Source organism: Thermobia domestica, chromosome 13 (genome assembly GCF_964235325.1).
Source record: "Thermobia domestica chromosome 13, izTheDome1.hap1.1, whole genome shotgun sequence".
NCBI classification, from domain to species: Eukaryota; Metazoa; Arthropoda; class Insecta; order Zygentoma; family Lepismatidae; genus Thermobia; species Thermobia domestica.
The window spans coordinates 36,807,744-36,823,592 of record NC_137466.1 but is presented as its reverse complement, the minus strand read 5'-3'; the positions used below and the strand labels follow the sequence as shown (position 1 = coordinate 36,823,592).

General features: G+C 34.5%; 1 protein-coding gene across 1 annotated transcript in view; it reads right to left on the bottom strand.

The window, feature by feature from the left end:
• The window catches only part of LOC145668102 (synaptic vesicle glycoprotein 2C-like), a 281,944-nt gene that overhangs the window by 28,906 nt on the left and 237,189 nt on the right, over window positions 1-15,849 (bottom strand). The window contains exons 4-6 of the mRNA XM_081735629.1: window positions 9,615-9,795; window positions 4,144-4,295; window positions 643-812 (exon numbers count right to left, since the gene is read on the bottom strand). Of these exons, the coding sequence (XP_081591755.1) occupies window positions 643-812; window positions 4,144-4,295; window positions 9,615-9,795 (503 nt within the window). The remainder of the gene's footprint in view (window positions 1-642; window positions 813-4,143; window positions 4,296-9,614; window positions 9,796-15,849) is intronic.

The window sequence follows — 15,849 nt, the reverse complement described above, 5'->3', positions numbered from 1 at the left end:
CTTGGAATCGAAACTCGAATCCTGACAATTGAAACAAAACAGAAAGATGTGTACATACTTCGGGAGGTGAATCGTAACGTCAAAAGAAGGCAAAAAGTCCTTTTGCATGTTGTCAAATTCCGCATCATGTACGCTGTGCACATCTTTTTATTCCGTTCCATTTGTCAAGATTCAATTTTCGATTCCAAGTTGGCACCCCTGTAACTCTTATACGACGCGGAATTCGACAATATGCACGAGGACTTTTTTTTGTCTTCTTTTGATGTCAGGAATCACCTCCCGGTGTTTGTACACATATTTCACCCTGTATAATGTAAATCCCCCTCATCCCCGCAAGAAAGCTATTTTCTTATAAAAATGAGTTCAAACATACAATTCAAACAACAGCCGTGTAAGTATAAACAAATATTTAATATATTTTTGTTTGACTGGAAGTTGTGTCAATTTTGTCCCCTTCTCTTGCAACGCTTGAAGTAATTGCAATGTCGTCTATCATACGTACTCATGTTCATTTGATTTTCTTAGGAGAAAATAGAATAGTAATAGTATTTTTTCTAACGCTCCTATACTATGCAAATGTCCTCATAAATTCATTAACAAATATTAAAAAGTCACATTTATTACAGTAAATAACCTTTATACCTGGTAGACCATCATGGCTTCAACTTCCCTTCCCGACTCGAGGAGATATCTGGGCGACTCTGGCATAAAGACAAGCCCGACGACAGCGGCCAATGACGGCAGCGAACAGACCAACAGGAACTGGTGCCACGCGCTGAAGTGTTCTTTGTCCTCTTGAATAACACTCAAACCTTCGAACCACAATAAAGAGGTCAATTAATCTCGGGACACACATTTCATAAAAAGTAATAAAATAAAGAATAAGATTCTACTTTACATAGTGTACTTAAATTACGTAAATTTTTATCGTAAATTAGTGTTGTTAAATCTTCATAGCAGTAGTGTTTACTAGAACGCTGTTTGATCAGGAATGTAGGTATAGTAATAGTAAGTATTAGTAGTATTTTTATTTCGTCCACTTATCATGCTAGTGTGATAACGAACATGTCAAAATTTACAAAATCATGAAGCTTTGTAAATAAATAAATAAATGAGTGTAATTTTCGGCAATCTTGATTAATAATGTTTAATACTATTTTCTCATATATATATAATTTACAAGTATTTACAGTTTTAAGACTGCCAGATAAAATATATAAAAGGATAATCATCCTTGTCGTTCTGTATGGTTACAAAACATGGTTGCTTACTTTGAGAGAAGAACAGACTGAAAGTATTTTAGAACAAGATTCTAAGACCAATATTCGAACTCAAGGGGAACGGGAATGGGGAGTGTCGGAAACTTCATAACAAGGATTTACATAATTTATATCGTTAACCAAACATTGTTAGGTTCATCAAATCTAGAAGGCTAAGGTGGGCAGGTCATCTAGCCAGAATAGAAGAAAGTAGGAATTCTTTGAAAGTTTTAACTGGAAATCCAATCGGAAAACGACCTAGGTGCAGATGGGAGGACAATATTAAGTTGGATCTCGCAGAAATAGGAATATAAAGTAGAAACTGGATCCAAAAGATAGAATTCAATGGACAGCTTTTGTGGCATTGAACCTCCGGGTTCTATGGGTAGGGTGACAATAACATTTTCGGCTGAAAACGGGACAGGTTTCGGTTTTTAAAAATTACGAGAAATGAGAAACAGGTCAGTGCGTAAATTAGTTCCTGTTTATCTTAGCCATATCTAATACATTATACTGTAAGAAGATAATATTGGCGTTAACAGAAATTTGGCGTTAAAAAAATTCGCATTTAAATTTCCTCTACCTACATACAATTACTTATAATGACTATATTTTAGTGACGTAAGAATGGGCATGAAAATTGGCTATAAAATGTCTAGAAGTGAAAAAGAATGTGTCTAGGATTGCTACTGATGCTGAATTAGCAACCCTGGACTTTTAAGCATACTTTTTTTTTCATTTCTTCTTCTCTTGTTTTTAACACGTACTCCCTCTTGATGTAATAGAAGAAGAAATAAGAAAATAAGATTATAAGAAAAGGGAAAAAGGAGAAGGTGTTGAAGGTCCTGAAACTGATTTGGAAGAACAGTATGTACATGATTGGTGAAAAATTGGTGAGAATAAAAGAGGAGCTAAGCATAGGTTCGAGACTGAGTCCGGTACTAGCAGACATTGTAATGAACAGGTGGGGACAGAAAGTAAAAGAAGAAGGAGGAGAAAATCTTATAATGTTTTGTAGATATGTAGATGGTTGCCTTGGAATATGGAAAAGAACTAAAAGTTGGAAAAATTCGAAACGAGATGGTACAGAAAAGAATGCGATGACGGGATATACTGCCACAAAAGGAGTGACGTAGACAGGGGAACTAAGAAGAATTTTATACAGAACATGAAAAAGAGAATAGAAACGATAGATAGCAACGAAGAAAGAAGGTAAGAAGACAGAAATACTGTGCCAATTATTAAAGGGAAACGGGTACAGAAGAGAAGATTTAGAAGAAAGAAAGAGAGAAAGAAAAGAGGAAGAAACAGAGAAAGAAGGAAAAGGATGGTTTGGCATTGAAAGTTTAGGAGAGAAAACGGAGATTCTGAAGAACCTGTTAAGAAAGGAAGGGATTAAAAATTACAGGAAAGGAGGAAAGAGTTTAATAGACTTAGTGAGAGAGAAAAGAAAGAAGAAAGAAAAGGAAATAAGATCAGAAGAGGAAGGAGTAGTGTACCAGGTTAATTGTAAAGGGTGCGATATGAAGTACATAGGGGAAGCAGGAAAGAGATTAGAACAAAGAATAAAACATAAGAATGATGCTAGACTAAAAAGAGAGAACTACGCAATATGTAAACACATTAAAGAAACAGGACATGAGATAGTTGGGAAGGAATAAAAGGATTAGAAAGGGAGAAAAGGAGTATGATAAGAAAATGGAAAGAAGCCCAGTGGATTAAGAAATACGGGAAGGAGAAGTTGATGAATTGGTCTAGTGGACTTGTAATACATGAATTATGGGAAAAGATGATAGACAAAATGGAAAGAAAGAATTAAAAGGATTAACACGCGCTGTTGGAGCAGGTGTACTATGGAGAACAGCAGGTAGGCAATAGCGAATAGAAAGTGTAAGTGTCAAACACCTAATTGAGAGTTTCATAACAGGTGCGCAAGAAGAGAAAGTGACTACAGTAATTAAAAATTTACTTTTTGAGCCAATTAAAAGTTTACGTTTACAGTAATTAAAAATTTACTTTTTAGAGCCAATTAAAAGTTTATGTTTTAAGAGAAAGTGGGCGTGTCTTGCATCCATATTGTATATAAACCGTCAAAATTAGATATTTCTCTTATAATGTGTCTGAGCAAGGCTATGTTACATAGCCAAAACTGTAACACAAATATATAATTTTAAAATATATATACTGCTTTGGTCAGTTGGAGTTTTATTAGTAATCTCGAATTTTCCAAAGCTACAAGGAATAATTTACAAGTTAGTTTTCCTGTTAAAATTTTAATAATGCTATAAAAAGGGACATATGTTTTATCACTCAATTTGAATTTCGTTACCAATTGATGGTCATAATTTCATATTTGGTGCTTTCTAATTCACATTCTGTTACATTTAGTGGTCTGGTAATATTTAACAAACAAAGAACAGGAAGAAACATCAAGCAACTTAGCAAAGAAACTGCTCATCTTAATTTTAGTTTGTTAGAGGTTCTTCTACTGCTAGTAATTGTAACTTTTTCTTCTGTTATTAGGTATTAGCTCTTACCTTTTCCTTTTTGTATCCTAGTTAGGGTCCCGTAGAAGTTGACACGATAATTATCGAAACGTAAACCCAGGGTTCGAATCAACGAAGAGATGAGGAGGATTTCCTCCTCTCGTTAAAGAAGAATTCCTCCCCTGCCAGGAAATTTTTTTCCCATTTCATTATATATAAATATCTTACATCACTGTGTAAAAAATAAACTTTGATATATATATATATCTGGAAAAGTTTCCTCCCTTATAAAAAAGCTTGATTCGAACCCTGTGTACGCCTACAATATACTGTAGAACTGTGTTCAAATAAATTTCAATGTGAGATTCATCTTATATTTTAATTATGACACTACTAACCTGTTCGTGGGACGATGGCCCAAGCCATGAGAGCGACGAAGATTCCACCAATAGACCAAAAGATTAGTAACCAACTCATGTAGCGGCCTCTGTCAGACTTAGCCAGGAACTCACAGAAGTAGGCGAATACAATGGGCAACGAACCGCCAATTCTTGAATAATACACAAAGAAAGTGTTAAGAAAACCTTATTTCTTGCCATACTGAGCAGTTATAAGAACTGGAACTGGAAACCTTATCAAAATTAGAATATGAAAGGAATAGTATATATATATATATATATATATATATTCTTCCTCGTTTACATTTATTATTATTATTATTATATTTTAATTGACAATATCCTGTACTACTCAAACATGTACTTAAGAAATAAACTAATTATAAGAAACAATATAGGATTAGAAAATGGTGTTTATAAGAATAGCTTTCATTTTTGGAATATCTTTAAAAATTCTGAGGTTGAACACGTCTCACAACATATATACTACAATGTTACATTGAAATTGTTGAAGTATTTAAGAAAGTATTTTATGAAAGTAAGAACACAGATTCAAGTCAAGATGTAATGTGTCCGAATATTAGTAGTAATAATATCCCAATTGGTAATCCTACCATCACTGAATTAGATGTAATTGAAACCATTAAAAAAATTAAACCAAACACCATCTCACGTGCGGACAACATTCCATATTATATAATATAAGTATGTGCAAATGCACTAGCAGCTAGTTCAGCAAATATATTTATTACTTCATTACGTGATGGTATATTCCCTTTAATATGGAAGCAGGTATATGTTGTCCCAGTATATAAATCAGGCGGAAAACAAAATACAAGTTCAAGTCAATTGCTCTAGTCAGTGGATTTTCAAAGATATTCGAGATGATTATACATAAGCATTTATATTTTAATGTAAAAAGTATTTTAAGTGAATCACAACGTGGTTTCTATAAGGGCAGATCAATTGTAACTAATTTAATTTATTATACGTATTTTGCATACTACTCAATTAATAAGCTACAGGTCGATGTAATATACATAGACATTTCAAAAGCTTTTGATTCTATAAATCATAAGTAGTTTGTTAACAAGTTATCAAAAATTGGTCTGTCTCCCTTGTACATTCATTAGCTCGAAAGCTCTTTAACATGTAGAGTTAAAAATGGGGCTATACATTCTAGTGGAAAATGGGATACCACAAGGGTCACCCTTAGGACCGCTTTTACATTCTCTGTTTATAAATGTTCTTCCAGATAAAAGCAAGTATTCAAATATATTTTTGTACGCCGATGATATAAAATTGTTTAGAACAGTTAATAACGTATATGATAACTAGTTGCTAGATCAAGACTTGAATATAGTAAAAGCATGGTGTGGAAATAACTTGCTAAAAATAAATACTGAAAAAAAGTACACAAATAAAACATAGTACTTTGTTAGTAAATATGAGGTTAATCATGTGACAATTAAGAAAACAGAGATTACTAAGGATCTGGCAAACACATTCGACATACAGTTAAAATTTTATCAACGTGTAAGTTCTATTATACACGAAGCAAGAACAATAGGTTTTATTTTCAAACAGTAGTACATATGAGCATTGAAACAAATACTAGGGATTAGAAAGCCTAACTAGCAGAAAGAGCTTTTGATAAAGTTTTTAGAGGAAAAAGATAATATATATTGTAGTGAATACTGTTTACGTAACATTGGCTTCAAAGCGCCAAATCATAGTATTAGAGGTGGTGCAGTGCAACTTTAGTTCCTGTGCAATGGAAATGTAAACTTTTAAGAAGGTTGACTAATTCTTTTGATAGATAAATTTTATGCCAATTATATTAAATAAAGTTGTATAATTTACGAGATTTGATGGAACCTTTTAGTGTGAAAAATCTAGCTTCATTCTGCAATATGTAATTTTAATACGATAAGTTTAATTTTTTCTTTGTCTGTTAGCTTTTAATTAATCTGAATGTTTTAGCATAGTCATAGCAACAAGGAATTTATTTGACTCTCATTTTTTTAAACACCGTGTACGTAGGTTTCCTCGGGGTTCTCCAGTTTCCTCCCACTTTCTTCATTCCACCATTGTATTCATTATTCATCATCACCGTCTCCTTTAGCCTAACCAGCATAAGTGTGGGACGTAAAACTCAAAGATTTCATTTCATTTTTTTCCCATTTTTAAAATTTTATTTAAATTTGTGGAATTAGTTCTCTCTGTCTTTTCTTTTCGTATTGTTGTATGTTTTCTAGTGCCATACGAAGTGCTGTATTTTTGCTCGACGCTGTTCACGGCACTAAGGTTATTATTATTATTATTATTATTATTATTATTATTATTATTATTATTATTATTATTATTATTATTATTATTATTATTATTATTATTATTATTCCATCATAGAAAAATTGCTGTAGACTTACTAAATTTTTAATATTATTTCTTCACCAATAATTTCAACATATTTTAAGATATAAATCATCAAATTCCACATACCTTTCAAATATGAGATTTTTTTTCTCTTGCTTATAAAGAAAATTTTATCCTCCGCTTTCCATAATATTTCAAGGAATACAATAAGAAATCGAAGAAACTCTTTTTGCCACGTTTGCGCAAAGGATCAGCTTTGAAACGAAAGCCGTCCTTCTACAGTTAGAATTAATTAGTTTGCAGATTAAAGGTGCACTTGGCCGAAAAATAAAAGAATTTCCTGTCGACGGCTGTTTAAAAATATCTTGGTATTTTACCACTATATATATATATGTTTATATATAATATATATATAATATGCAACATTATGTGCACAACACTTAACTGTGTGAAACCTTTGAGTCAAATAAAGATACATATATTTATAATACGAGTAGAAGAAATTATTCTTACATTGCTCAACATAGGAGTAATATGTATCAAAAAGGTAAAACATATACGGGTAAGAAATTACACAACATGTTAATGAAAAGGGAGAATAATATGGTGAAATTCAAGAAATTACTTACAAGGTAACTCCTTAACAACTCTTGATGAGTTTTATAATTTTCACTATACGAACATGTAATTATACTTGCTAATTGGCAAATCCAATATCACGTATAATGCAATAAATTGAGTCGAATCAAATTAATTGTAAAAAGTTAAATTTACATATGCAATATTATGATCATTACAATAATAGATCTAATTATGTCCTGAAAGAAGTATGGCAATACCCCGATCGCAATAACTTGATGGCTGAGGCGTTAAAATAACTGAACTTTTAAGCTTATAACAAGTTGACACAACAGCTCTTTAAAAAATTATATCTTACAACCTTGAGCTAATGTGTATGTTGTGTTTATATTCCTGCTTTTCATTTATGTAGTATGTTCTTTACACCATACCTTTATTTATTTACTATTTCCGTTCACTGGATAGGCATCCCGTATCCAGACTTGTAATTCATCCGTTAAAAAAATAACTATTAATCAATTATTTTTTTTGTTAATTTTTAATTTAATCAATTAAAATTTTAGGGATTAATTTTAAATTGTTAATCGTTAAATAAATTAATAACAATTAAAACTTTAATCATTATATTTTCTTAGAAACATATGAAATGAGTTTTCTGCTACAGAATAACTTTCACAACTTTACAACAATTCTCGTTACACAATAGTGAAAATTTTAAATTTTAAATTTTAATGAATTCAATTTGAAGTCAAGTAATTCTAATCGTCATTTTACTTTTTAATTTAATAAATTATTTATAATAGCCTTAATTTTTATTTTAACCCGTTAAATTTGTAATTAAGTTTTCCAACTGTGCCAATTATATATAATCGGCAATATAAGGCTTACTAGTAAAACATAGAAAATTAAGTAATTAAAATAATTATATAGAATATTTTAAATAATGTATCAGATTCTTCATAAAAGTATTACGATAAACAAAGGAGATGGGTGTTAGCCTCTTACACTAAGCCTCTTTTTCATGTAAGTGAATGTTAATTTTGTAAGAAGGTAATTCCCTATCAAGTTAGTGTCAGAGCAAGTAAAATTCTAGGCGACCATAAAATAATATTTGAAAACTGATTCAAAACAGGAAACTCTATGTCAGTTGCAATTACAAGTAAAAGAAAGATCCAACTATTTTATTTCTAGAGATTTATATCAGGTTAGCAAGAAAGTTCGTAGAATTTCCGTTACTCATCAAACACGGCCCACAAAAGTCTTAAACACCCATTTTATTCTTCGAAATAATCACCATTGGCTTTAATGAGACCTTTTTTTTTTTTTTTTAATCCGTTTTTCTGTGGTAGTCTTTGTGATATCGTCGTGTTTTCGGAACTGCTGTTCCTGCAAGTGGTTATCCATGGACATTCTGTAAAAACAGGTAAAAGTCCGATGGGGCGACATCTGGGGAATAGCGTGGATGAGGTACAACTTCCCAGCTTAGTGTTTTGATCACCTCTGTGGTCGCTTTTACCGTATGAAGTTTGACAAGATCATGGAGGAGAAAAACTTCATTTCTGTTCACTAGTGCTGGCTGCTTCTGGAGCAGTGCAGCCGAAACTCTTTGCAATTGTGACGAGTAGACCTAGGCTGTTATGGTTTTTCCGTAGACTATGCCAGCGCTAGTTCACCAAACACATAGCATGCCTTCTTTTGGTGAATGTCCAGTTTAGAGGCCAATGAGACCGAACCAGAGGTCGACCAACGATGTTTCCTCTTCCTATTATCATACATAATCCACTTTCGTTACATGTCAAGATTTGGTCCAGTAACGAGGCTTTATTATGGCGCGACAGCAACAACAAGCAGATGCTCAACCGTTAGAGCTTGTTTCCCTCGGACAGAACATGAGGAACCCACTTGCTTAGATTCCATGTTATCCCAAGGTTATGAAGATGTGATGAAACGGTTTCGTCAGATACTCCAAACCTGTGTGCAAGCTTCTTGCAGGTTTGATGAGGATACTGCTTGAATTCCTCCTTCAGCTGGACTTTGTCGAGGGTGGATGGGCAATCGACACGAGGCGTGTCTTCAAGGCTCTCGTTTCCAGAAGAAAAGCGGCTGAACCACTTTTGAGCAGTCCGTACTCACTGACATCTTTCCAAACGCGGAGCATATTATTCTTTTTCCTTCCTAATTTGTACTCCTAAAGCAAAATAAGCCTCCCTTTCCAACGACATGTTCTTTCGCAGATTGCGCTTCCTACAACACCGGTAAGGAAACGTGCGATGCACTGACTACTCTCTACTGAATAAGGTTTGAAAGAAATGTAAACATCTGACGTCATCAGAATCACTTTGATCACACTAACTGTTCTCAAAAACCGCACGAACTCTCTTGGTTACCTGATACCTAAGATACTATATGAAACAGAAAGCGTTAACCTTAATCTATGTATTAACATATTTCATTGAATGAAATATTCTTCATATCAAGAACGAATAAATATCGTCAATGCAGAAGTGAATGCTTACCCTACACCACTGCAGAACCTGGCAGTCATAAAGGTGCCATACGTTGGCATAAATGCTGCGATTACACTGAACACAGCGTTGACACTTAGCGCAGAAAGAAGAGTTCTCCGTCTGCCCATGCGGTCAGCCAAGTTGCCCCACACAACGCCTCCTACCATCATGCCCATGAAGGTAATCGCACCTAAATGAAGAAAAAAAATATAGAAATCATTAAAACAGATGAAACTTGAATTTATAGAGGTGTTCCACAAAGCGATTAACAATTTTAATGATACAAAAGAAAAAGAAACTAAATCTTTAATATTAGACGATTATGCCTTTTACGCTAAAAGACATGGATGAATAATGAAAGTGAATGATTATGAAATAATTGGTGGAATGATAATGTAGAAGGCAACGGAAAAATTTCATGGAAACCCACGAACACAATGTCGTGCACCACAAAAACACATGGATTGGAATTGTACTACGGGCTTCTTGCAATAATAAATAGAATAGTACCGTTTAAAAATAATATGTGCCCCTCCGAATACTAAGTGTGCCCCCCAAAACATTTTATTTTTCTGAAAGTCACACTGGTCGTTATTACTGATTTCCTATGAAGGAGTCAATTATCAACACTCAAAATTCTACATCCTTACCAAGTATCGTACACGGGACCACAATGATCAAAGCCAAGACGTACTAACCATTCGTGACCACCATCTCTTGCTTTCTTTCTCTTTGAAATAAATTTTTAATCAAAACACTTCTTCATGAATGGAAAAATTCAATTTTTCTCCAAATCTAGGAAGAGAATACGGGAATAAGGGTATCAATAGAAAAAAGGACGAAGTGGGAGGAAGCAGGAATATGAAGATTGCAGATGCACTCTGCTTCACCTGAATAGAAGAATTGAAAATCAATTCTTAGTCGGTGGCGTTTCTATCACGCTATCTTCTGGGCGTGTCTCGCCTCTGAAACGACTGAGACTTTATTTACTGTTTGTCGCAGATGTAAAGTTATGTACTTATTCGCCGTTCAAAAGAAGGTCGAAAATGAACACCTAAATATTATGCAATCACGTGTAAATTGAAGTTACTCTAGTTACTTCTGAAGTCAGTCTACTGGTGAAGCAGAATTATAGGTTATACACATTAAGTTGCTTGCATAACTAAGCATGTAAACTTAATTCATTTCATGGTAGAGGAAAGTGGGTGAATGAATACCGCGCATCAAAGTTTCTCTATGATATCGCATATTTGTAATGGCGAGTGACAGGTAGCGAACAAGGAGTGAAACAATACAACATGTAACAGTTGGCTGTGCGCGCCATAATAACTGCGTAGTACATGTTAAAAGGCAAAGTGAGAAGGTGCTTATAATTTGAGCAGAGACATTAAAACGTTGTGTGTTGGATGTGTTTTGAAGAAGAACGAAATTATGTTGCTAACGTACGTAGGATACTATGTTCTTTTAAAATATAAAACAACTACACGACAATATTAGCATGTTCTAATTTTTTTTTTGAGGGGGGGAAGTGGATATGGGGTAATAGCGCGCAATGAATTTCGTTAGTGTACAGTTTTTCCCCTCACTGTTTTTTTTAGGGGACAAAATATATTCAACATTTTCTTCCCCTCTTATTTTCGCGGATGCTGAGAAAGTACTTAAAGAAAACTAAACATAACAGCTGAACAGAAGAAGCATTCTGCAAGTAGACTTGACAATAATTTGTTAATGTTTGCAGTAGACCCTATTTCAAGTTTTACTTCAACTATTTCATTTCAAGTATAGTATTTCAAGTTTATTGTTTCTGTTTTCAGTATTTCAAGTTTGTACTACGTAGTAGATTATTAAATACATAAACATATGTTTGGTTTTTATGTTACATTGGATTATTTAATAGTAGAAAATTATCTGCGCGCTATTACTCTTGGGGGTGCTGAATACCGCGCATTTGCTTCAATCACTCCCAAAATGTCTGCGTAATTCGCGATTAAACTTTAAGTGCGCGGTATTCACCCACTTTCCTCTAACAACGATTTTCTTATCAGTAGTAAAGATTTACTTTTTGTATGTGATATCTATAGCTTCTGAACACCAACAGTATGTCTTCAATCATACGAGTAGCGCCTATATGGATATAACCAGGTCTGTACTAGAGACCTGCACGGGCCGGGCCTGTCCCGAGGCCCGTGGGCCGGGCTTGGGAGGGCCGACTCTGTAATTTCTTTGGGCCGGGCCGGGCTTGGGCGGGCCGACACTGTTCTTTCTTTAGGCCGGGCCGGGCTTGGGCTGGCCGACACTGATTTCTCTTTAGGTCGGGTTGGGCTGGGGCCGATCAATTGCAATTCTTTAATAATTATTGACTTTCGTTAAACGATAATCGGTATAAAGCCAAACGTTGAAGAAGTGTCTCCGTGAAAAATGTTACAAAGAAGGCAATAGCTATTTACAGTTTGTGTCGCTTAGCGGCTCCACTTTCACTATAGAGGATTGCAGGCATTATGCGGTTAATTGAGCTCTGACCTTGACCTTCACTGAACTCAAAATATAACAAGAAGGGGTGGGAATGTTTTGCCTGTCGCTAAACAATATTGCCATCTTCACTTTATGCTAAAAATCAATTAAGTTGGATTTTTGTTACAGGGAATGGAGTTTTTGTTCTCTCGATGACAGGAGGCAATGGTACCATTCGGGAGGCAAGCGTCAGGTTGTGAACCAGAGTTTAGAAAATGCTTCTGAGGATAGGTCAAATTTAGTACTAAATTTTGAGAAAGATTGGGGCTCGAGCTATTTTTTAAAAAAATTTATCGGGCCGGGGTCGGGCCAAAAACTTTTAAAATTTATCGGGCTCGGGCCGGGCTTGGGCCAAGAATTTTAAAAAACTTATCGGGCCGGGCCGGGCTCGGGCCGAAAATCTCCAAAACTTTTCGTGCCCGGGCTGGGCCGGGCCTAGATACGTTCGGGCTGGATTGGGCTCGGGCCGAAAAATTCGGCCCGTGCAGGCCTCTAGTCTGTACCCTAGCAAAACAGTGTCCGACCTAATTTTTTTATCCCTCCTAAAACAGAACTTTGTACAAAATATTTCAATTGAAGCAATACTAGACATGACATTCTTTCAACTTTTATTTACCAATTTAAATTCAATTCAGGGCATTTTACTCATTTCTGCGTTAAATTATATAGGGCTATATACTTCTTGCTGGATGCACCAAACATCTCCCTTTCGCCTTCTCTCATTCTAAGAATGTCAAACGCAAATAACCTACAGTAATAAGCATCGAAGTCGTGGGTTCACATGTACTTAAACAAAGTAGCTGAATCGAGGCATACTCAACATTCACTATAAGCATAGGGACAGAAATTGCAGAACCTGGAACCATAGTACCCTTTGCGGTCACCTTCAACGACCCCTGAGACTTTCAATTCTTTTCAGTAGTGGACCTAGAATGTAAAAACTGGGAGGAGGGGTTGAAAGAACCCAGACTATGATAGGTATATCGTGATTTTACAATTCATAATGAGTCCTGCAAAAGTTTCCAAAATAACTCTCTACCGATTGATATTATGACTAGGTTGGACGAACATTGTGGATTTCAAGTATTATTTTACGACTTACACATTGCATAACAAAAAAAAAAAAAAAAAAAAACTGCAACTAAAACTGTTATCTAATGTTTCAAAAATTTTCCGATAAAGAATAAAAGGCAACTATAAACTTTCAAAAATATATAAATAATAGTTCCAATTATTTTTGTCGCTCAAAAACTGGAGGACCTAGGTCGCTATAACTTTGTTACACATTCCATAAATAATAACTAAATAGTTTTGTGATGTTCCTTGATGTCGGTCGTTGTTCCTTCACCATTAATGTCTGCCCCGTCTAGGAAATCGGGATAGCTTCGGGGCTGGATATCACAGCCCCGCATGAATATTCTGCTTTTACTAATACTAGCGATAGATCACTTCTGCATATCAGAGATTAAGGTGTCCTGTGGTTTCTCGCTAACGCCCTTTTCTCGATATAAACGTACGGTACCTTCTTTAATCCTATCTATCAAATACAATATTCTCTCGCTCTTTTTCATTTTACTGAATCTACCTTTTGCCACGTCAATCAAATAAATTTTCTTCTCACAGAGTACATCTAAACATTTATTACCATTGCAGACGGTCATGTCTTATTTTTCAATAGTACAACACTTTTCAATTATGTAAATATACAGCATGCACTGGGACAAAGTTATACACACATGCAGGCATGTACACATGAATTTATTTCGGAAGGGGTCCAAATTCGATATGAGGATAAATTATATTAAAATCTGTAAAAATCACCGAAAGAAAATCAGACTAAATTTATAGAAAAATCTTGATTTGGAAGGGGAGTTCGAATCCTAGGACCCACTCCCTGCGTACGTCCCTGCAGAGATGTTATATCTAAACATACCGTAAGACGGGGTTACTTTGCACCAGAATTAAGGAATTTTAAAGGAAATAGCTGTAACTTACAAACGTAATAATTTAGAATGCTGTATATTAAGCATATAATAGCTAGATATATAAGAAAACATTTGTGTAATTGCATTTAGTAAACATTTAGTATGACCATAGTTATTAAAATATAAACCTTGGTGCATAGTAACCCCATAGGTGGGAATACTTTGTACAACATACAAAAAAAGTATTGAACATACTAGTGATTTCAACATACGAACATAATGTTTGTGTGCAATGTTTTCCCTTCAGAATTTATACATTTCACTTCCTAAACAAAACTGTATGCAGTCTTCAAAAATTGATATTAGAATGATGGTACTGCTACCAGTACTTAGTATGAACTATCGATATTTGTAAATAAAATTATGTATTTTCTGGTACCGGCACAGGAACCACATTCTGATAGTTTAGCATATGCCCCACAAAAATGTCAACTCAGGAACAGAAAAAAAGAGTGAACTCATTTGCCTTCATGTCCTAGAATATCATCTAAAATGTAATCAATGGAATATTTACGGGGTTTGGGACTTGCAAATTGCCCAAATTGCATGATTTCTTTCCTTTTAAATGTTACTCATTCCTATGCGTTTAGACTTCAAGTCACCAAAAGTCTAGTGATTTCTTATTATTATTTTTTTTTTTAAACTAAGCTTTTCTGAGTGAAATCCCCCTCAAACTAATTTTCTGGATCCGCCATTGTTTGTAATTTATTTTCCAATAAGAAATCCATTCCGGAATCCACCTAAATAGGAAATTTACCTAAAAGTAGAAGGCAGGAGGTACCAGCAGTAGTAATTTCCTATCTAAGGGGTTACTTTGGATCGGTGCAAAGTAACCCCGATTAGAGGCTGAAACCGCCTTCTTCCAGTTTTATCCTTTTTATGATTTTAAAACGTTTTACACTACAATTTCAACTATTGTTTCAGAGTCCCATTACACACAAATTGTATGAAAATAATTAAAATAATATAGAAAAATCTTCCTTTTTCAAAAAAAAAAAAAAAAAAAAAAAGTGACATGCAAGTGAATGGGATATTTTGGAAAACAACAAGAAATGAAAAACTTTTAAGAAAAACTGGTTTGTATAAATCTTATTCGTATAAAAGGACTAGGAAGATCTTGGCTGAAAACGTTTCCCTACAACAGTAGGAAGACAGACAACAAGATGGATGATTAAATAGAATAAAGGAGTTTCTATTTAAGTGTATTTGTATGTGTAAACACATGTTAGTGGTTTTATTTAAATATTGCATGTTATTATTAAGAAGATGTTGGGTTTCGCCTAGAACTTATACAACCCGGGCAGATCCTTCCGAAACCAAAACTTGTGGGTGCGCAACTGTTGTTAAACACACGTTATACTTCGCCTGGAACTTATGTAACCAGTACAATGTTGTGCCTGGAACTTATGCAACCTGAGACAGTTTTTTAGGGGGCCTCGCTTTAGGGTCTCGCCTAAGGCCTCCCGAAACCTAACACCGCCTCTGCACACAATAAATTCTACGAAACTGACTTAACTTTGACAGAAATTCTTGTAGGTGATATTTTTCAAATTTTGTCGGCCTTTACAGTGACTGCTTTCCATATTTCTAAAACAACAAACCCTCCGGGTAATTAGAGCTGAAGTTAACCGCCAATATTATAGCCAAAATACAGTTAGATGTTCTATTTTACGGCTTCAATTTACAGTTCATGGTTTTACCGAAAGTGGACTGTGCAACTCTTTTCATATTTTGTGCAAAGTAACCCC